General features: G+C 40.2%; 1 protein-coding gene across 1 annotated transcript in view; it reads left to right on the top strand.

Moving 5' to 3' along the window:
- LOC111036335 (PR domain zinc finger protein 16-like) overlaps positions 1-22,397 on the top strand; it is a 31,266-nt gene extending 8,869 nt beyond the window's left edge. The window contains exons 3-7 of the mRNA XM_022318331.1: positions 10,412-10,537; positions 10,630-10,765; positions 17,400-17,529; positions 18,781-19,102; positions 19,830-22,397. Coding sequence (XP_022174023.1) covers positions 10,412-10,537; positions 10,630-10,765; positions 17,400-17,529; positions 18,781-19,102; positions 19,830-21,704 — 2,589 coding nt within the window. The 3' untranslated portion in view covers positions 21,705-22,397. The remainder of the gene's footprint in view (positions 1-10,411; positions 10,538-10,629; positions 10,766-17,399; positions 17,530-18,780; positions 19,103-19,829) is intronic.
- Positions 22,398-24,549: the final 2,152 nt, after the last annotated feature.

The following is a 24,549-nucleotide window of genomic DNA, read 5'->3' as shown; positions in this document are numbered from 1 at the left end:
CGCACCTGTTTATACACGCTCATGCATATATATATATATATGTATAAACGACAACGGCGTGTATAAAGACGACGAGACGCTAAACCGCCGCACGCCGCCGCTCCGGAGAGTGCTTACCCGAGTATTCCTTCCCACCACACCGCTGCTCGACCCCCGCAGCCGAGATACGACGGCGCTCGTGGATAACGACAACTCTACAGTAATAATAATAATATAACGTGTGTCGTATACGTCCTGGTTACGGGTTCGTTATGATCATACATTTCACCGTCCCCTTGAATACCCGACGTGTATACCGGTTGACGACGCCGCGCCGCTAAATAGAACGCCGAAAACGCGTTGTTATCGCGTCACGCGCACGAACGCCGTTCTTACGCACGCTCGCTTGGTTGCTTACTCGACTTGACAGGTATAGATGGTTAGTTAACCGTAGACAGGTCGCTTATAGGTGTTTATTATGCGTTGTATTATATAATGTACGAATTAGGTAGACAACCGCGCTCGTTTATCGCTAAATCGAGTGTCGTGCGGACAACCGAACACTGTTCGACAAAATAATGTGACAATGCTCTTTTTGTATGTTATTACTTATTATATTGCTATAATATAAAGTCTTATGTACAGTCTTTCATCCCTTATTGTTCCTAACCTATTTATTACATCACAACATCATATTTTAAGTACGCATCTAGCTGCAAGTAGGCACTTATGCTATTATATAACGCACATTTTTGTGCTTATATTTTAGAATTTAGATTGTGTATAAAACTATACAAACAGGGAGGTCATGTAACAGTGTAAACGTTAACACCCTTCGATATTTAAGCGCTTTGTATACTATAAATCATTATTCATTTCGAAATCGTCGTTCAATGCTTATAAGTTTATTATTTGTTACATTTTCACTGCTGTCAATAGTCTCGATGGGCATAGTCAGTGATTTTTTTCTTCTACTTCGTGTTAATATTATTTCACATCGTTCGTTACCAAGTGGTACACTCGATTGCGCGCTTAAACTGCCGAGCACGTCATAATACTATAGGTATGTTATTTTTGTTGCACTCTCGACGTGGTGCATCGTTCCGAATAAACGTATTTTTAGATCAAAGTTCATAAATACTACAGAGTATTGTATGTCTTCCAATCACACGGCAGCGGGTAAGGAAACCCTTTTTCGATTAATTTTCCAGACAAAGACGTGAGCTTATATGACGGTGTCGGTTCTTTGAACGCAATTCAAAATCTGTTTGTTTTTCGATGCTTAGGTAGAATATTATATGTACAACGATGATGACGACGTCGTAGCAACAGCAGCAGTAGAACGTATGGTCGGCGGGTGGGTGGGTAGGTATGTGTGTGCGCGTTACGCACGCAGCAATAATGGTTTTTCATCAATCAAAGTATATAGTATAATATTATACTCGGCGGCGGATATTGCCTCAGCGTCATCTGTTATCAGCATTCACACATCTGTAGAAACCATTCGGAGCGTGATGCTATCCGCGGGCCCGGAATGATTTCGTGAAAAATCGGTGTGTATACATATATATATTAGGTTATATGTGTGTATGTACACGCGTTATTTATTAAAATCGCGAGGGTTTTTACCATTTGTGGAGGCGACGTGGCACCATTCATCTCAATCATTTCCGCGGAGGAATTCGCGCGCGCGGAGGCTGTTGCGCCGTTGCTGATTTGTCAGTTAAACGTAACGGAAAACACTCGCGGCGGCGGCAGCGTCGATTTGGCTCAGGTTTTTTCTCCTCTTCCGCTGAATGCTTCCGTTCACTCCCCACCATCACCCTGCCCTGCCAGGCCGAGTCACTGGAAGAAAATATTGTTTTAATAATACCCAATCTGTGCGTGCAAAAATCCCGACCATAGTCCCTGCAGTATATACTATACATAGGTAGCTCTGTGAGTCATGTACTTATTGTACATACGCCTTTTTTCAGACTCCTCGATCGATACCTACCCGCTGCTGAGTAAATCAGATATTAATATATACCTACGATTCCGAAATATCGAAAACTGGAGTGATTTTAGGATGTGATTTGCATCTATTTAATATTTCGAAATGGGCGAACAATTCGGTTCGAACAAAAAATATTTGGCGTTTGATGTTTTTGCTGATGATTTTTCGTTTTAGCCTTTTGGCGTTTCTTGTGTGTATATTTTGCCTGTTTTACTTTCTCTTTTGCTATTATTTTTATTATAATATATACTTTAACCGTTAAACGATTTATATATAAGGGATATGTGGAAAATTCGAGCGAAACGTTGGCTGCAGGCTGTTTGAAACTGACCGCAAGTGCCGCAAGTATATAAAATAATATCTCGTTTTCCCCGTGCAAGTCGAGGTCGGTATATATAACCACGCCTTCGTAACCGCACGCGAAACGAAAGATCCGGGGCCAGCGTTTGGCTAATTGGACAAGACCCGCCAACCAAGCTCCGCCTTTTCAAACTTCACCGGAGCGGAAAAACGATTCGTTTTCCGTCTCGAGTGGTCTTAGAGAAGAGAGCAGAAGTTGGGTTTTTTTTTCATTTTTTTTTTTTTGTTTGTTTGTTTGCTCGTGACCTGACGACCGGAAAAATAGTTCATGCTGACGAGCGGAGAGAGAGCAAGAAATTCGGGGTTGGTTGATAATTCGAGTGTCTCATACCGTGTGCAGTGGACCCCCCAATCAGAGTCCTTATTATGTATTTTTTTTTTTTTGCATAATAAATTGCGAACGTATAAAATACATAATATTATATACCTTCTAAGAAAACAGGTAAAAACCGTCGTCGTCGTATTCAAATTATTGTATTTATAATTTTTTTCCCGACCTTATTCGCGAACTGCAGATGTATTGAAATTGTATGCAAAACGTCAAGTGTTCACTAAACCGTGACTTTGTGCCAAATCAAAAAAATGAAAAAGACGTTGAACTGTCAAGATTTTTTTGAGGGGTGTTTTTTTTCTTATTTTTTGATCACAAATAGCCGTTTCGCACACGGACCGTTATCTGTACATAACATTACGATATAACTTATAAGATTATACGTTCCCCTCGTGGACGTATGAAACTGAAAAAAAATAACACAGTACGTGTTTATCATGTTGCCAATTATACAAGAGAAGGGCTGAAAGACAAAAGAGAGGGAATTACATGTTATATTGTATATTGTTTCCCTATCCTAAACAACTATATAATATGTGTGCAGCACGTGACACCCTCGGGCCGATGTACAAATTAAACTCCACTTTTCCATTTATTATTTACGATCGAACGTCGTCTTCGGAATATTGCGAGTGTTATTCTTTCTTTTTTTTGTTCTTCAAAAAACTTTCGTTGATTTTTTTTATTAATTCCCTTGACGGTATACGATATTTGCGCACCGCACGCGCTGTACTGAAACTACTGTGATGTATATAATATCTATATAGGATATGCGTAAAAAGTTTATAGTAAGGAACGCTTAGTATAATAATAATAATAATAATGCAAGCGATTGTTGTCGTATAACCGACCGCGTCACCCTCGTCGCATGTGGCCCACTGTTTGTATGACGTATCATACTATTTAACAGGGAAACTAATCCAAAGACTGTATTCATAAATGTATACACGATACTGTAATAATAACGACAATGATGATGTTCTAGTTAGTAGTTGGTAATTGGTGTATATTCAATAAAAACAATTGTTTATCTCCTACAATCAATGTATTATACCGTCGTCGGTAAATCACATATATTGGTATAGTGAGTACATAGAAAATGCGCGGGAAACTTTTTGTGAAAATAAATTAATAATCATAAACATATTTAATATTATAATGTAGGATAGCTGGGCATTGTTTCGATTTACGTCTTTTGTCGGCATCAAGTTTTTGTTAAGAAAACCCGCAACAGTTTACCGGAGTTTGATTTATTATGGGGTCCCCGTCGATTTTCCGCCCTTCGCATGCACGTTCTCGGAATTATTTAATTTCCCGCATCATTGACACATGTTGTCTGATGCTGTTTTGTGCAGTATGTGTGTGTGTGCGTGTTATGGAAGAAGGGTCGTCGGCAGCAGATAGGAAGAGGGTCGGTTGTTCTCCGTATCTATCTCTCTCCCTCACACACACTCTCACTCGGTACATGCTTACTATACATACATGTATAATAATATACGCGTGAATCGCAGTCATCATATATATATATATATATATATTGTAATATCACACAAGGGTTGGGCTCACGCGCGCGTCAATCCCTCGCACACGCGTTATCTCTTTCCCCGCGTGTTATTGTTTGTCGGGATACGGTCCCGTGAACGTCGAGGGCCATTAACGTCCGCGTCCTATTTATATAGTATAATATAATATATTATATACAATTATCGTTTATAACATTATTACCGTCGTGTGTACAGTGATAGTAGGATAATACGAGTACACATAATATAATTTTTATAATAATAATATGTCGCGTTATTATATTATTTTTGTCTGAGAACATTATTGCATGTATATCGTGCATACGGTGCATCGTATCGTATATTTAATTGCATACAGAGGTCAAGACTGAAGACTGCATCAGCAGCTAAAATATATATATATATATATAATGTATATATCGTGGACGGGATCGGTGCAGCTCAGCACGAAATTCGATAGGGGTTGTGGAGAGACGCGCTAGGGATTAATATTATTATCGCCTATATAATACGTGTGTGTGTGTGTGTGTGTGTGTGTATGTATAATATTATATCGTCCGCGGATGCGAGTGGCGTTAATGAGTTATTACGGTCATCTCTTCGCACACGATATTTAAACGAGCAAAGCGTCCGCAGTGTCAGCTGCTGGACGGACCGCGATATTGTGCATATAAATCATTCAACGCTTGTGTACCATATATATATATATAATATGTGATGGATATAATATGCGACGTATATATTATGGATATGATGATATTAAATACAATATTTCAAAACTCGACCGTGACGTTCCTAATTAAAAACAATTTTTTACTGAAAATCGCATTTCGATACACTCCAGTTGTAGGTATTATGATATTAATATACAATGTATAATATGTAGCCGTATATCGCGTACATGATTCCGACGACAAATTGCCTCGAACTCTATATATATCTTATACAATATACATACATATTATATTAATATCTCTTTTGACGAGATAAATTATACTTTAAAGTTACGACGACGACTGTCCGTATTGGATTGTTGTATGTATTACCTGCTACGATAAATGCGCAATGAGACAAAAACGATTTAAACGCCGGCTAACAATATTTTATCCTTTGCAGCGATATTTCATTAGGTAACATTAATTATTAAGACTTTGACATGAAAGAAAAAACCGATTGGGTTCGCGTGGTCTTAAAAACTTATACAATATTTTGATGTCATCAGTATATCCGTATATTGTGCAGTGCGCGGGTCCGATCCAAATCATTGTACCGTGATTGTCTTATGTGTGGCAGACACTCGCATATGTGCCACTAACTTTTTATTATCACGTTAAAATGTTACATTTTGATATAATTATACTTATTTATACTGCAAACGCGATGTTTTATTGACCGTGACCTACGCGCGTGTGCACGTTACGCGAGCGACTACAATGCGGTGACAAGAGTTTGGTAATTATATATGGCAGCTGTAGTGAATGAAATAAAACGTGTTCATATTATATAGTATTGTTCTTAAAATGAAAAAAAAATCAATAACGTTCCAATTTTTGCTTTTGTTTTAAATAAATTGCGATTACTCGTCTTATCGTCATTATCAAGTCACTATAACTGTATATTGTGTACTATATATATTTATTATACTGTATATATTGTATATAATATATAAATATTATACCACGTGCATTTGTTAATATGAGATCGGGAACACATGGATTGATTAATGCTCGTCAGCATTTTTTTTTTTTTAATATAACAATAATACAATTATTAGCTGTTACACAATATTATATTATACCGATAAGAATGTACGATATATTTGTGTCGAACAACGTTGTTAACAAAACCCGTTCGCTTTCAATAATAATAATAACAATACTGTGTACACGTAAACTATTTATATGACTAACGTCCCTTATTCCCTTATTCTACACTTCTGTGTAAGTAGTCCTGTTATTATCGCGACCGATTCACCCGAGCAAACACATCGGTTGTGTATATTTATGAGGGGATTCAATCCTCGCAATTGTCGCCCTTTCGGAGAGTTTCTTGGACACCTAACAGTTAATTATCATAAAAAATGTTTAAACTTATTAAATTAAATTGAAACATCTTCCTTTAGATAAATTCTTAATACTCATATTACATACTCGAATTTTTATCCAACACAGGCTTTATGACTTTAAATTGTTCAACTGCAAACAAACAATAATTATTATAATAACAGTAGTAAAACAAAATTATTACCATGTTCTACTTAAATACACAGACAAGCGCGATGCGAGATGATTATCCTCACAAATTGACAGAAAGTGACTTGGTTTGCTAACATCTCTTCGGAACCATTTGGGTTCTTGAATTGGGCTTTTTTTATAACGGCCGATATTTGATTCTAATTCTAATATATAATAATAAGTATTGATAGAAAATACTATAAACTAATGATGATTATCATTCAGTCTTCTACAGAACATAATTAAAGCTTGTGCACCGTCCATGTAAATATGAACATTGTATTATCTCGAACTTGGTGCTGTATAACATTTTTAATAAATATAATGTCTTTTAATGTTTATGTTATTAACTTTGAAAATTTAAATACTATGTTCATGAACGATTTAAAAAAAACAAAGATACAAATTACTCGAATTTCCTAAGGAATTGCTTGGTCACGATGTAAAAGAGTCAACCTATTGTATGATAAAAAGTCGATGAATGATATTAAACAACCGCAGGCGAGTTGTCTTTTGCAGTCGACGATTCTGGATAGAGAAAACGATGCCGGGCGTCGGTAGAGGTGCAGGATAGTGAGTAGGCACTATTATAGTACTGTACACATACATAATATATCGTCGATGAGTGAAAAACGAGCCGCACGTGCGCCCCCGAGGAGGAAATACCAGTTAAGTACGAAATAAAGGTTGGCTGTTGAGCAATAGAGTATAATATTCGCGGTGCGCAGCGCAAACACAAAAAGGCAGCCGTTGCGTGCGTTACATTACTATATATAAATATATACTTATAGTGTATAACGCGATTTGATATATAATATATGTACACAACGCAATTATTCACAAGTTGGTTTTTGATAAAACAGCAATAACGTTGCAGCAGTGCCGTCGGCTGCGTCGGGGCCGAATCCCGTACAACGGGAGATGGTACTGGCGGGGCGTAGAAGAAGGCCCGACTGACGGGGCGCAAGCGCCGGAAAGGAGATTTAATATTAAATTATATAAAACCTCGCGGACAGAGGTAGTTTAAAAATTCATCGGATACCAACCAAACAGCCGCGGGAGGATCGTCCGCCGTGGCAGCATTATTATGTTTATAAACCTAAGCCCAGCCCCGTTGCCTCCTCTTTCGCCAAACTTCCCGTGCGCATATTAAAAAAATATATATATATATAATATACAAACTGTTGGTGCAGCGAAGGTATATAATAAGAGTTGGTATATTTATGGTTTCGAGACTTCGAGTGATGCCTTTGTACCTGCGCGTGGAGCGGCGGTGGGCATTTTCGCTCCAGCAAAGGTCAGACTCGTCGCTCGGCGCTACGACGTTTTACAATTATATTATCATCTTATGAGACTTGATGGTTTCAGACTCTGCTGCGACAATATTATAGCAACCACACGACACTGTACGAGTAAAGGTGCAGCCCTCATATCACGATTGTCCATAATTTCTTGTGTTTATATGACCACATTATTATAACATTAATACTCATTTGACCACTGTAACCAGACGTCGACAGGTTAAATATTTTTCGACTTAACAGTAATTCCCTGGAATATGGTGCGTTAAAAAGATAACCAAAGTAGCATTTAACTAATTAAAACACCGGGAACTTAACACGACATTATACATTACGAATGCACAATAAGTGTAAAGACTTCTTAATTATTATTATGGTATACCATGCGGACAGCGTCTGTTGGACTCGCGGGGTGCTAACTACGGTATTATTATGGTATGTAAATGTTTTAATCAAAGACGGTATTATTACATAATATTTAAAATAATAATAATTATTATTGTTATTTAAGCGAAAAATATTCTCTCGTACGTAATATTATGTATATTATTATTATTTATTACTATTATAATATGAAATTCATGTGTGTGCGTGTATTTGTTGGACATCTGCCACCGGGCGGCTACTGAATATAATACAATAATATAGATGTTTCCTATTGTGTTTGACATTCGGGCGAGAAACTACTACGATGACGAAGGCGGCGAGGTGTCAATGGGACGCGCATTATGTTTTCGCCCCGATATATGCAATTATAATAATATATAGTAGTGGTAATAATAATAATAATAATATCGTATAGTGGCGTACTTGCATGACATGTAACGTACATGTATATTATATTATAATATTTAGTTGTCAACTTTTTTTTACTAATTTTTTTTTAAAAAATATTATTTTTAACGCCCGTAATTCCGCTCTCGCATCGATCAAGTCCGTGAGTGAATGAAGTATTAATTGCGTGCGAAAATAAAAGATGTAAAAAACGCGACCGATATGCAAATATTATCGCGAATTTTTAACGCGCCGCCGTTTTGACTGATCACTTGAAACGCTACAGAAATCGCCCCGCCCCGTCCGTGCGTGTGTGCGTGTGATACACATACAAAATATTACTATACACATAATATTATAATGTGCATTTTATGACGTGTAGCGTATAAAATTATGTATTATGCAAAAGCCGTACGAATTTTATACGATTAGAAAGCGTTATCAGTGGGTACGATTATTATTATTATTATTATTTCATGTAATATCGCGGGCGCCCAAGTGGCCACTCGTAAACCGTACTTAGTATAAACCGCGTACATAATTGACGGGGATTATAATAAATAATAATAATATAGTATAATGGAGCTGAATATTCATTATACTCAAGATATGATTTGATTTTCAAAACGACGCCCATTAAAAACGGAAAACACCTATTTAAATCATTATTAATCATCTCTCAAAATATTAAATAAACATTGGTCGTCGTTGGAAGAACGGGTGTTTTTTATTTTATTTTTTTTTACACTTTTTACACCGCGGTGTAGAGCATATCGAAACCAAATGAAAAATATATAATTAAACTAAAAGTAAAAAATCATAATACGCTCGTATAACGCGTTTTGCTAACGATCGAATTACAGTTTTGAACAGGCGAAAACGATTATGGTTTATAGAACAAACAGTCAACGATTTTTGCCGACTGATCATTCAAATTTTGTTTGCTACTGCTTATTATGTCTCGTCGCAATTTCCAAAACGCATTTAATTTTTAAGCCACTCTATAAATCGAGACCATAATTTATTTAACGCATTGAAATCGCGTCGTGTGTGTTACGAAATTATTTTTTGAAGTGTGTATTCTTCGGAAAGAATAATATAAATATAAATTATTGTTCGCGAACGAATAATAACAATAATATAACAAAAAGAAATAATAACAAATATTGCGCCCGAATGTATTCTGTTGAGGCCTCTAGTCGTTAATCCGTGTTTAGCGGTTGCCGCCTCGAGCGCCTTAGTTTCCAAACTATAATACAAATTGAACATTCCCGCGCCGCTCGCGAACAATAATAATAATAATTCGAGTTTCGACTTTTATCGTCTCGGCTCGTGATGCTAATTGCAAAGTGTACGCCGAAAAAAGGTCCTCCAAATGTGTCACGTTTAATTAATAAGGACCCCCTCGTCCGGGTCACACACACACACACACACACACACACGCGCACAGTACACTGGCATATAATATATAGTTTATTATATATGTATATAAACATATATCCGCGGGGATCTTTTTCGCCGCAACCATCAATTAACACCCGCAAAGGGTTCATCTTTTTCTTGGCCGAAGGGTGCATTTGCGAAACGTCGCTAGTGGTTTCTCCTTTATATACGATTCTTTTCAGACCCCGACCCGCTGATGGTGATTTATGTCTGGCCGTGAATAAGAGTAGAGGATAGACAGGGAGCGCGCGAAGACCTAACGACCGCCGATTTCGTATACACATTTAATGGCCAAGTTGTCCTAAAGCTCGCGTAATTAATTACGATCTCTCCGGCTGTGGTTGGAGTTGGAAAGCAAGCGAGACGCCACATAAAACGACCCGCTACGCGCCTGACACTTTCCCGCTCATCTGCGCAAGTTGTACTGCAAAATAATAATATACGGTTTACGATTTTTTTTCTGTTCACAGGTTCGCATCGCTGGGTACTCTGGATATTTGGACGGGACGATTGAAATCTGTAACTGGCTAAAATTCATCCGGTCCACCAACGACTGTAGTAGACAAAACGTCCGAGCGTTCTTGTTGGCCGGACAGGTAAACAATGTCGTTGGCGATAATTTTATTGTATTCGTCTCTGCTGCGATGTCGAATTTATGTTTATAATACCTGTTTTGTTTGTTTAATAGATATTTTACGAATTGACACAAACAGTCAGAGCTTCAGAAGAACTACTCTTGGGCAAGAGAGAGCCGCTGAATTTAGACGCAGCATTTGGAGAATTAATGACTACGTCCGCAGAGGATCGGAGTGAAAGAGATTCGGGTGAGTGCTTGTCACCTATTTTCCATGTATTAGATAATTATTATTAGTTTGTTATCTATTTTAATTTGTTGTCCATTGTGATGATTAATTATAAACTTTTTTCAAACTGAACCCGAACTCATTTTTAGTTCATGTTTTCAAATTTTCATCGAACATCGGTTAAAACTTAAAATATATTCCTTTCGACATAGCATATCATATTATAATGTACGTGATAATATTCTCCCAGTACTTTTTTCCTCACGTCACACCCCATTGTCGTAGACGTTCCCGCAAATGCCTCAATTAAAACGTCACTAATAATAATAATATAATGTTAATATTTTATGACAATGAGCGTATATCTGCCACTGCAATATGATCGGAATCGAGTTCGTGTATAATAATACGGTCGCAGATCTATTTAAAATCGGTCGGCACCACCAATACCCCATCGTACGGCTCGCACCCTTTCGTACGCACGTCTTTTAATCTTGACGTTAAGCTCGTTATTCTGTGTATTGTCTATCCATATTCTATGTTATTATATGCACGGCGGCCAGCAAATCCCGACAATGGCCTTCGCTGGAGAATTAATTCACAATTAATCGTATACAATATGATATTATATATTATACCACCGTACGCGCGTCGTCTCGTCACGGTCACATTTTTTGCGCCCGACACAATGATTTCGTTTTACGATCATTTTTTTTTTTTTTTTTTATCGCCGTCGTTTACGGTCGGCCGGCGGGGAGATCACCGCAATAATATTATATACATAATGTATAAAAACAACTTTATTATAACGGGGGCAGAGCGAAAAAAAATCGGAATTTGCGCACACACCTCCTCGCCTCACACAACGGGCAGGGGTGTTGATCTCTCTCGCTCTCTCTCTCTCTCCCAACATGTCTAAAGTCCCCGCCGACGACTGATAAAAGAGCTGTTCAAACACACACACACACACACGCATGTGACACAATCGTCGTGATGTATTCGTCGCCGATACATATATTATATACACAGGGAAAAGGGGTATATGGTGCAGCGTGTGTGTGCGCGTGGACTTACAACACCCCCTCGTCTCCCCGATGGTGGATGGGTTCTCGGTGGCGGGGCACCGTTAATGATCTGTACGCATGTCCGTTGTATTGTACGATATTTGTCATTTCGCGTCCGTCGCCGCTTTATTACACGCACACGTATGTATGGATCGCGGAACCCCTCCGCCGCGTATTAGGGTCGTTTCTATTCATTATTATATGAATCATATTTCTGGGCGGTTTATATCATAACTCACCTTCGTTCTCTCTTTATTCCTGTGTGTGGGTATATATATATATATAATTTTTTTTGCACCCCGTCCGCACACATGACGGAGAACAATATAATAATGTACGCGGAACCCACCGTGAAACCGACGCTCTCTCGCGCGCGCGACAAACGTCGCTAGATTATCTGTGTGTTTATAATATGCACATACACACATGTATATAGCTTTAATCGCGTCCGACATAATAATAATAGAGATGTCGACGGTGGCGGTGGCGGTGGCGGTGGCGACGAGGGGCACGGAAAACAACTGGGGAACGAGCATAAAAGAAAATTAGGGTAGATAATTTGTCTTCCGCCTGTACGAGTAATAAAGACCTAATAGCTTTGAATTGATTAAATGGGATTTTTTTTTCGCCCCGTACCACAAAACCCAATCCGTGTAACGTGGTACACACACACACACACACACACACACACACACACACACACACACACATTCACACACACGGACGCAGTTTAATACGGTCTATTATATATTATGTTATATTTTATTATATTATTCCGAGCAAACAAGACTGATTTGAGGCGTATATCGGACTTGAATTTCTCGAAAAGTGACTAACGTTTCTATCATAATATTATTATCCGTACATTCCGTCGGTACATCTACATAAAATCACCATTCGATACGATTGCGCCGCAAGGAATCGTTGCAGCGATATCCGAACCGACGACGGGTGTCGATCATTGCTTTACATATTTTATATTACATTATTATATATATTCTATTTAAGAGACCTATCGGCTTCACGTTTATTTTACTCCAGAATTCGGCTTCGTGTGAGGGGTAACGTCTGAACGTTGCACTTTCTGCAGTCGGCGTCAATCCCCGAAGATTAAACAAATTTATAACGTCAATAGGTCATAGTGATCATAGGACTGACTAATGACATTGACAAGTAGTCATAGTATTTAAGTAATTGTGTTGAAGCCTAAATGTCATTGAGTAACTTTTTATATCAAAACATTTTCAAATTCATCAAAATACGATTTGCTATAATACTATGATGAGTGATGACCATAATGACAAATGAGTAATGGACATGAAATTGTAATGCTTTTATGATTATGATCGTGTCAGAACACGAAGAGTAAAAAGAAATTTGAACTTTTATTGACTCAAAATAGTTTGATTGACTATAACATGCGGGTTTTAATCCGAGTCCAAAATCCGACCATCCAACTTCACCTCTGTCATCAGTCGATGATATTCTCGTAGTATTTGTTTTTAGTTCTTATATATTTTAATCAAATGTTGTTACAAATATTATCAAATATCATTACAGCGTGTTCGGCAACAATATCGTTATGATTTATGACGAACAGCTAGCTGTTCGGACACGTTCGTATTTGACTGTGCGAAACCGCAATAAAATGAAAAGTCGAGATATATATTAAATATTATATATGATTCGAAGTATTGTGTACCGATTGAGATCTTTCTCGGTACGCTATTAATGCGACAACAAGAGCTCGAATTACACTGAACAGTATGCGTTTTCCGTTTATTTCTACTTCTTGTATTTTATACATAATTTAAAATAATATCTTGTGAAAACATATATCGGACGATAAAAATGATTTTTTTTTTGGTTCTGAACATAACAAAATATACTATTGCGTTTCACAATATTAATAATACAATAGTTATTACGGTGAGACGGTGAGACGGTGATATATTATTATTTTATTTATACGTCTCATCGGTGCGTAGGCGCATGACGCTCACACCGTTTTACTGCATTGGCAACAATTGTAATATTTTTATTATTGTTACCACGATCGGTGCAATGAGTCACGTTTTCTCAAAAACAATATATTGTAACAACATCTCGTTTTACGCTCTACGATCTCAAACGAAAAACACGAAAAATTTGCGAACCAAAAATAAAAAACGATCGTAAACACATCACGGCCAAACGCCACAGCCGCCACAGCGAGCTCCTCGAGATAAATACTGCGACAACCGAGAGGGTGTTTTTAATTAGCGATTACTATTCGCGGGCGCGCGAGTCCCGGGGAAGACCGTTAGCTACATCTGATGCAAATATTAATTAAAACAAGTTCTCGGCTCCGTCGTGTCAGTCACGGTATTATCGTTATCACGAATTCACAGCGGGGGGAGGGGGGCTCGTAGGTCGTAAAAATTAGCTCTTGATGGTGTTCGCGCGCGACGGGTTCACACTCGCCTCATCTTAGCGGATAGGGCGGTTTCGAGTGTATTATGTAAAATATTATATCGTATAATATAGAGAGACCTCGAGACAATAAACGCCCGGCGGGTTTAAGAGCTTCGAAGTATATAGTAAGTATTATATAGTATAATAATAATTATAGTATAGTACCCGCTTACGCCACAGCGCGCGGCAGCAAGTCTCTATTTTATTGTTAATGTTGTTATGATATGAGCCGTTTGTTTTTTGTTTGTCGTCAGTTGGTGGATTTTTTTTGTCCAAACCTCATTTCATATATATGGCGATTAACGTTTGATTAAAATCGGGGTTTTTTTTTACGGTCGACACGAGCCGACTTCACGATGTCACGCGATTGCCCTAACCGGTTCGTATACCTACAATATGTGTACGTGCCCGCGTGCTCGCAGATGTTATGTGCTGGATTTGACTTGCCATAGGTCACGCGAGATTTTTCGGATCAAATCGAATCGCAGGGGTCGGCTGCACACGTGTCCCGTAAAAATAAAACGCGATCGTCGGTCACGGCCAAACGACACAGCCGACCGCCGCCGTCTAATCGCTGCTACTGCAGTGTGCACCCAGTACATAACATAGGTACATCTCTACCCCTGGAAATTCTCGGGGGGGGGGGGGGGCACATGGAATAAAACAAAAACAAACCCCTCGATGCTCATATACTACACATTAAAGTTATAAGGAGCTGTAATATAATTCGTATATAGGAACGACGCCGATATGTGAGTCCTCGACCGAAACAATTCAATAATTCTATAATCATCGGGCACCGTATAATACACGGCATTGCCGGACCGGATGAACAATGTAGTGCCTTGTACTTGGCTGTGCAGCGAAATCTCCCGAATTCATTATCCCGCGGATCGATCGGGCGCCCCCTTTTTGTTTTTTAACGGTTTTCACATGACCGGAAGAGATTCAAACTCCCACTTCCTGGTGCCAGTCGCAGACACCTGGCCGACGTCGCCCCCCTTCCCCCCTGGACAATCAGTGTGACTTAACCCCTATTACGCGTTATTATATTCTTATATATTTTTCATATTTTATTTTTCCCGTTCCGTGTACCTACGTATATATATATATACCGTTGCCCGTCGTCATGGACACGTTTTATATCATATTTTATTATTGTTTGACGTGCTCCGGAGTATTGTTATTGCACTGCAGTTTATTATATTCGGTGGCCGTACCGTCGCCGGAACCGTGTGTGGCTTGTACACTTTCACGACGATTTCGAGTGGGTCAGAAAACACGGGTGGAAAAAAATAATTCTTCTGCGCCCGGCCGCCTCGTCGCCGTTGAATTAACGTTGTTTTAGACCGTTTCGCAACGCTGCCCGTTGTACGCGATGTATACCTATACGGTCGTGTATCCACGTATAATGATACGAGTCCGTCTCCCGCAGTCGCCCATCGTGCATGCATATAGTTGTTATTCCGGACCATATTGAATTATAATATACGTTCGCGTCTGGCGTTTGTCTTGCATCAGCGAATCCGTTGCGATGGCGGAGAAGTGGGGGGGGGGGGAGGGCAAGGCGAATGACTCGTATGCTTGGTCCACCGCAGTGTGTCGTCCGCGTTTCTCACGCAAATCACCGGAGTCTGTCCGTGTACGCACAATGAATGGCTGCACCGTACGGTGGTTACGTGTAGGTATCTATGGGTACAATACAACGACGCTGCAATTAGCCCATCTGTGCGATCCGTTACAGACTTGTGTGGCGGAAACACAGGATGCAGGTGTGACTTATACTCGAGCTTGAGCAGTGCATGATGACGCGACGACGTATTATAATATTATGCAATAATGTTATATATTCGTGACGGAAAAAGATAGAGTCTCCATACTATTTATATATAATATATATATATATATATACACATGTGTAGAATCGCCGTTGTATATATATATATATACGTATATTATAATAATATCCGCCCGTCGGAGCTTTTGACTTTGCAGAATATGCGATTAGCGCGGGTGTGTGTGTGTGTTTTTTTTTAACGTGACATAAAAGTGTGCGCGAGGGTCCCCGAAAAGAAGGGGTGTTGCGTGCCGTGTGAACTCAAACGAAAACCGAGTATTAGTGGGCGGATATTCGATTACACGCGTCAAACGTCCCCTTATATCGGGTATATGTATATATGTATGTAATATCGTAGTTCTGCCACACACAGCAGTCTTAATAGTTTCTGCGAACAATATGCTTTTTGATTTTTATATTTTTTTTTTTTTTTTATTCGTCGCCCGGCGGATCGCTCTGTTTTATATTTATCGGTCGTATTTTTATTTTCGAATTTATAAACTGTCGTTCGTAGGGCGTATAGTCGGCGGTTATATTAATTCGATCTTCGACCACCGGAGACTGCGGTTTATCGTACGTTTGCCTGCATATATACTTTTATCACCGGGATGCGGATCCTGGGTCTGTTGGTCACGTTTTCGGTTATGCGTATACTGCAGTTTCACGTGCAGTAATAATAATATATACGATAATAACAGGTGTGGCAAAACGTCAGTTGAAAATCCCAATCGCACCTGACGCATCGGTTCCAATGATATGGCGCAATTCGAGAACCCCCTCGCCCAACCACCCCGGCAACCCCGCGAGCTCCGTTAACGTCCGCGTAAACTTACGGCCGCGCGTGAATTAATTATGCCATCAGGTACACACACACATACAAACAACGGTGCAGCTCTAATACACGTCACGGAGCCCTCTGTGTTTGGTTTCCGTTCCGGAAGGTAGCTTTCATCCCTCGAATTAAAAGCGGGAGCGGATAGTGTCCCGCAGATAGCCAATAGCACACCGGAGGGTATAATAATATGTAAACACACACGCAAACGATACAGTAGTACCTACCGTCTACCGAGTCGATGTCGGTATAATTTTTTTCACCTCAATCACGCAGCGACACCCCGAGCGCAGGTACGCTCCTCAAACGCGTTTATGTGTTCTATATGATATTATGATATACCGTCCGTCGCTCGAGATTATCCCTGCACCCTGACCCCCTTAGTAATTTTAAATCAACACATTGTTGTACATCGACTGTCAATATCTTATACTGATCGTGCGTTTTGGTCGTTGTGTTTTTATTTAGTCGTCGCGTCGCAGAACTCACTGGGATCGATCGACGGTGACGGAGACGTGGACGTGGACGCCGAGGAGCCGGACGAAGACGACCAAAATCGGTGCATCTTGTGCGAGAAGTGTTTTCCCGACATCGAACAGTAAGTCGAAAGCGCATTATAATTATTATTTATGGGATATTACACTGCAGTAGTACTCGCTACACTTACTATATTTTACCTACAGCGGTTTTCGTTCACTAATAAAATAAATGTACACATCACGACGTTTTTTTTATATATTATATATTATATTTTAGACTTTCTATATCGTCCCTCGATTCCCCGCAGTTCGCTATTTCAGCGTAGTATGTATTATTATTATGTACGATATATCTAGTCCGCGCAGACAACAAGCAAGCTTGTTGAGGGGAGGGTGTGAACGCCTAAGTGCTTAAACGTGTAACTGCGGTCACGGTCCGGAGACCGCCCGCCGGTCCGGCACTTCATTTTTCAAGACGCCCTCTTTTTTTCTCTTCTTTTTCGCTCTCATCCGAGAATCATTGGTCCCCGCGACGACGTCGTTTCCTTGCCCCCAACCTTGCCGACCGACCGTCCGAAGACGTGACCGATAATAGCGGGGCAATAAGACATTATATATAAATATCGATTTTCGTATATATATAAGCCGTTCGTCCTCCAAACTTTAGAGATTTTTCGAGGGGTAGGTGTAAAAGAAATGCGTGTGCATATCATATAACGCGTTTAACGGCTTCTCGACACGATCGTAATCGAGCTTTGTCGCCGATCTAATAATAATAATAACCGACCATCATACAATATTATTATATCACAATGACATAGTGTCAAGAGGACGCGCGCAAAGACAAGTCTAACCGCTTGACTTTAGTCGTATCCGTGATATTTTACTGTCGTGGCACATGTCCTGATAATACCATTTTACGTAATACGGTTAATTTTTCAATGACAACGAGCATTTTTAATTTCTTATTCTAAAGCCGAATGTTTTTGGAGTTGGTACTTCTATGTATTTCGAGTTTTCGACCAGATAACTATTTAAAGTTTAGACGAGCAGAGTGGAGTGTGAATGTCGCAAAATGTTGATCCGCCAGCGGAATGGTCATCTAAACTTTAAAACAATTTTGTCCAAAATGTGATTTTTATAGATTCCGATGTATGACAATCAAATAACTCCGGTACTTTGAATAATATTCTGCTTCGGAAGATATTAAATCAAAAATAATCGTAGTTGTAAAAATATAATTTTTTCCACAAAAATATTTCTGTTTTCTGAAATAACGGGTGTCTCGCGTTACATGGATCAACCCGTGTATTCTGTCACACTTTCAATGATGACGATCTACAGCCAATAACGTTTCTATTCATTCGCAGGCTCGATGATCATCTGGTGTCTGGTCACCACTACAAGGCCAATCAGTACGGGTGTGAGCTGTGCCCGCAGTCGTACAGCTGGAAGCCGTGCCTGATCCGGCACCTAGCTTTGGCCCACAGCCGAAAGTTCACGTGCGAGACCTGTTCCAAGGTGTTCAGCGACCCGAGCAACCTGCAGAGGCACATCCGGACCAATCACGCGGGTGCCCGGTCGCACGCTTGTTCCGAGTGCGGCAAAACGTTCGCCACGTCCAGCGGGCTCAAGCAGCACACGCACATACACTCCAGCGTGAAACCGTTCCAGTGTGAAGTGTGTTTCAAGGTGCGTTCCCTATATACATTATTACAACATTGAAATTATGCGCGTTACCGATTCGTCGCTATAATAATATGTCGCTCACCGCCGCCGCCGAATATCATATTATTATTATTTAGCCAGCCGTACTGCCATTGTGCGCGTCTTATCGCGTTGTTGTGTTCGCGCGCTGCATTAGGTAAAGCGTGCAGTGCGTGTACGTACAGTTATTTAATCAATCGGTTCCCGTTGTGTCGCCGATGACGACGACGACGACGACGACGTGCCCGCAGTTATCCCGTCCGTTTCCTCAATGATAGCCCGCGTAGATGCCGTCGCAATCTGCACCGCGGTTGTTGTACCGGTCACGTATATTGCCGCCGACTGTGAGAGGTCCGCCCGATAGGCGCGCGTTTGTTATCGGTGGCAATACGTGCGCGATGCGTACGACAAGGATGCCTTATTGTCTCAGTCGACGGCCACCGATTTTCACTACGGTCGCCCGATAACGGAATAATATAATAATGATTAATATACAGGACGAGAAAAAATAATAAAAAAATAATTATACAACGACGCGAACCGCAGTCTGGTCGCGATCTCCGCGCGCGCGCGCTCTCGTTTTTCTCACACGTCTCCCGCGGTGACGACAATCGTTGTCTTTTGTGCAGCTTTTCTGCTGTTACCTTGTTATAATATTTTACTTTACACCGTAATCTAACGCACCATCTGTCGCTGCTTGTTCTGTTTGCAGGCGTACACTCAGTTCTCAAACCTCTGCCGGCATAAGAGGATGCATGCCGACTGCCGAATGCAGGTAAAGTGCGACCGCTGTGACCAGTCGTTCAGCACGGGGACGTCGCTGTCCAAACACAAGCGGTTCTGCGAGTCGAACCCGTCGCCGTCGCCGTCGTCTCTCACGACGTCCGGCGCGGGGGTCGGTGGCGGAATGTCATCGTTACAGCAGCAACCCGGGTCCGCGGCCACCGCCGGATCTTCGCCGTTCGCCGTTTACCCGCGGTTCCCGCTGTACCCGCCGCACCCGCTCGTCCATCCGTTCTACTTCCCGTTGGCCAACGGATCACTGCCACCGCCGCTGTTCCCGACGCCGTTCGGCCAGTTCACGCCCAAGCTGAACATGGACATGTTGTCCCTGTCCAGCGCCGTCGAGCTGTGCAACAACCGGTTCAAGAGGTCTGCAGGCGAATCGGAACACAACGAAACGCCCGCCAAACGGTCGTCTTCGTCGTCGTTCAACGCCGGCCAAAAGACTCCGCCGCCGCAACCGCCGACGTCGTCCAGCGTGGCTATGCTGATGGGCTCGAGCAAGACGTCGCCGCTAGTCGGCGAAGAGGCGTCATCCAACCAGCGGCCGTCGCCGGCCCGTCCCAGCGCTACTTACCCTGATCCCAAAGTGCACGTTAAACGGCAGCCGTCCGGGGACGAGGATTGTGGCCCGTGTGACCTGTCCGTCAACACTGACATCCTGTGCAACGGCGGTGGTTCGGCAGACGAGCTGACGACGGACGACAGTGCTGGCGGACGCCGATCGTCGGACGATGATGGGTCGCCCTGCCGATCGGCGGACAGGTCAGACCAGCCGCTAGACTTGTCGGTAACGAAAGTGCAGCGCCGCCGAAAAAAGTCGCCGACGGCCGTTCGTCCACCACCACGTGATGACAGCCCTCGTGCCGACCACGTCGGCGGGCGATCCGAGCAGCGTGGCCGCAAGTGGTCGCCACCGTCTTCGACACCACCTCCACCACCACCCCCGCCGCCACCACCGCCGCCGACTCAGAGGCCGTCGTCGTCGTCGCCGTACTCCTCGGTCAGCAACCTGATGGCCTACCCCAAACCGCTGTACTTGGACTCCATGTATCCTTCAGCGCTGTCCGGGTTCGCAGAGAGCCAGCTGCAGCACATGCAGGCGCATCAGCCTTTCGGGCCGTCCGCCACCAGGTCGTTTCCGTTCATGTCCAGCTCGTCGCCCGCCATCGAACACTTTCTCCGGCAGCCAATGCCCAACTACTCGAAATCGTACCAAGACATCATCCAGCAGCATCAGAACCATCACGGACAGCACCAGAACCAGCACGGACAGCACCAGAACCAGCACGGACAGCAGCAGCAACAGCAGCACGTCAAGTCCAAGGACAGGTACGCGTGCAAGTACTGCGGCAAGGTTTTCCCGCGCAGCGCCAACCTGACCAGGCACGTGCGTACGCACACCGGCGAACAGCCATACCGGTGCGCGCACTGCGAACGGTCTTTCAGCATATCGTCCAACCTTCAGCGGCACGTGCGCAACATACACCGGCAGGAGCGCAACTTCAAGTGCAATCTGTGCAACCGTCGGTTCTCGCAGCAAACCAATCTGGACCGGCACGTCAAGAAGCACGAGGCGGACGACGGCACCGCCGTCGGCACCGTCACCAGCAGTTCGGCGAGCAGCGTCGACGAGAAGGAGGACCCCAGGCTGTTCGAGATCCGGAGCTTCATGAAGAAGGTGAGCGACCACGGGTCGGCGGCCGCAGCCGCCGCCGCCGAGATGCAGAACAACAACGTGGTGGTGGACCCGTGCGGCCTGCAACAGCCCGACGACGGTCTGCAGTACGCGGCCCACTTATGACCCGTGGCTCCGCCGCTCTACTTGAATTGGGCCCGTTGATGGGCCCCCCACGGCCCTCCGCCATGCGATGTCGTCATACGGCCGTCATGGCACAATAAACATTATTATGTAATATTACATATGTCATATATATATCGTCACAAATCTCCGAGTACCTCCACACGCATATTATATTATACATATTATTATTATAACATTATATATATTATTATTATATTATATATTATTATCATAGGTCCTATCCTCTATCGTTCGTTTTCTTCTATATTTGTTTATATTTATTTATTTATTTATTTCGGCGTTTTACATTCGGTTCGCCCATCACAAGGGTACTGTATTATTACAACGGTTAATTAATATACGTCACCGACCGTCGTCATCGTCTGTATAGATGCTTTATAATATGCTCATCGCGTCCGTGGTATGACAAATATTATGTCTGAGATTATATTACGTTGATATATTATATATTCTCTCTCGGCCAAAAATAATATTAAAATATGTAAGTACAATATTATTATTGTCATTATACCATAATATTATTATAATACCGCGACAAGGTCGTCGCTGTTTGCTGCTGCTCCTGCTACCGACTAATATAATATATTATATTATTATACGTACATATTTATAAATTATAAATATTATTATTATTATTATTATTATTATTATTATTGTATTGATATTATTATTACGCTCGCACCAAAGTAGACATTATGATATTATTATTAAACTATACAAATTTTTAGAAGATTTACATAGCAAGGTTTTTTTTTTATTTTTTACTTCTCTATATTTGATAATATATGTATACAAATTATACGTTGTACTTTTATTTTAGTTTGTAACTTTGTAAAATTTAACTCAATTATTATAATCTTGTGATAAAAATTCCTAGGTTTTTCTTAATTTTAGTGTATACCAGTGTAAATTTGTTTTGTTATACTATTATTATTATTATTATTATTATTATTTTTTAACAATTAAGACCAAGTATCACGTTATTTAGTCATCACAACAACTGTGTATAGCAATATATACTATTTGTCATTTGATATTTTTTCCAAAGCAAAACTAGTGTTTATATATGTATTAAAATAATTATCAAATAATTTAAGTATTATTTATATTTATATATGTGTAATGTATACAATTTAATTAAACTTTACCAAACGTAAATTATTATTGTATAAGTTAATCAATCCCAAAAAATTAAATCCATTTTCGATAGTATTTATAATAATATTATATTATACTCACAATTCTGTTATAACTTAATATAAATATTATTAATCTAATTTAATTTATTAATAATACTTTTATTTATTTTGCTAAAAATTAATGTTAAATTGAATTTATTTATAAGAATGTTTTTTTCGAAATAAATCAATATCATAATATTATCCTCAATAAAATTCCGAACTACTGTTATTTTTTTATTTATACCTAAAGTTAATTTGTGATGATAAAAAAATACTTAGGATTACCGATTATGTCATATCTTGTTGTTCGCAAAAAAGAAACATATTTTATGATGTTAGCTTATCGGCGTACGTTCTTAAATTTCTGTTGCCAAACCGTCTACAATAATGAGTAATGACATATACGCACTTATAATTGAAAACAAATGGTATTTAAAACAATTAAAAATTTATTAGCGAAGATAGGACTCGTTAGAATATTACACATCTAACCTCTTTAAAAGAATAATGAAAACATTTAGTAACCATTAACTTACTATTGTCCTAAGATATTTATTTCATTTTTTTGCTGTTGTACTGATAAAATGACCTTTTCATGACATTTAATTGAAACTTTATTTTAATTTAATATGTTGTGATACAATATAACAAAGGATTTGATTTTAACTGGCCAAAATGATAGAAAACAGACTTTACGAAAATCAAATAATATTGCTTTCGGCAAAAGACCGAATATCCACCTAGCTGCGCCTATGAATAAATTCGTAATATTATTTGTACACAAAAATATAGAGTTGAACAAACTGCTGTAATGGTACCTATGGCATATTATATTGCATAAGTAACTGTCTCACTAACGTAATTAAATTTAAAAAAAAGTTCAAACATATACATGTTATTTTATTTCGACGATAAAGCACGTATATTAATCGTAAATGACATTGTGAGATACTGCTTATTTTTAATTACATCTAGTTCTAAAAAAAATGGTTAATTTTCAGTACCTACCGCCAGTTTTGTACAAGGAACTATTGAAGATAATATTGTAATAATAAATGTATGAAACGATTAACCTGAGTGCAACAGGTCTCTGGTGACGTGCTGCAATAAGAATGAAATTTACTAAACACGTGTGTTATTGTACAATCGATTACGATTTATTTTATTGTAAAACGACCTTAATGTTGCCGCAATATTGCAGACCTTAAACGAATGGTGATTTGACATTTTTAATTCATACATGAGCACTCGGTATACAATATCGTCTTTGGGCCCGATGTCAACGGGATACCGTGTAAGAACACGCATTTGTTCATAAAATAATATTCAGAAATTATATTCGAAACTGACCAATGAACTAATTTTGCAGGTCAAACACTAGTAATATAATTACAGGGGATTAGTTTCACTGTGTGTAGCAGTGGTTTTTTTCCGGTAGCGATGTGCTTCACAAATCATAATATGTAATAGGTACTTTGTAATTATTATACTTCGAAAAATTAAACGATTATTTAGTTATTTGATTATGCCATAATATTCATAATAAGCGTAGGTACAGGCTTAATGCTCATACCGTTTTGTAAATTTGTTTTGCACAACATTGTATTTTGAATGTTATCGAATAATTGTATTTCAATTCAAGA

This window comes from Myzus persicae, unplaced genomic scaffold (genome assembly GCF_001856785.1).
Source record: "Myzus persicae strain clone G006 unplaced genomic scaffold, MPER_G0061.0, whole genome shotgun sequence".
Lineage (NCBI taxonomy): Eukaryota > Metazoa > Arthropoda > Insecta > Hemiptera > Aphididae > Myzus > Myzus persicae.
This window is presented reverse-complemented; position numbering and strand designations above follow the sequence as displayed.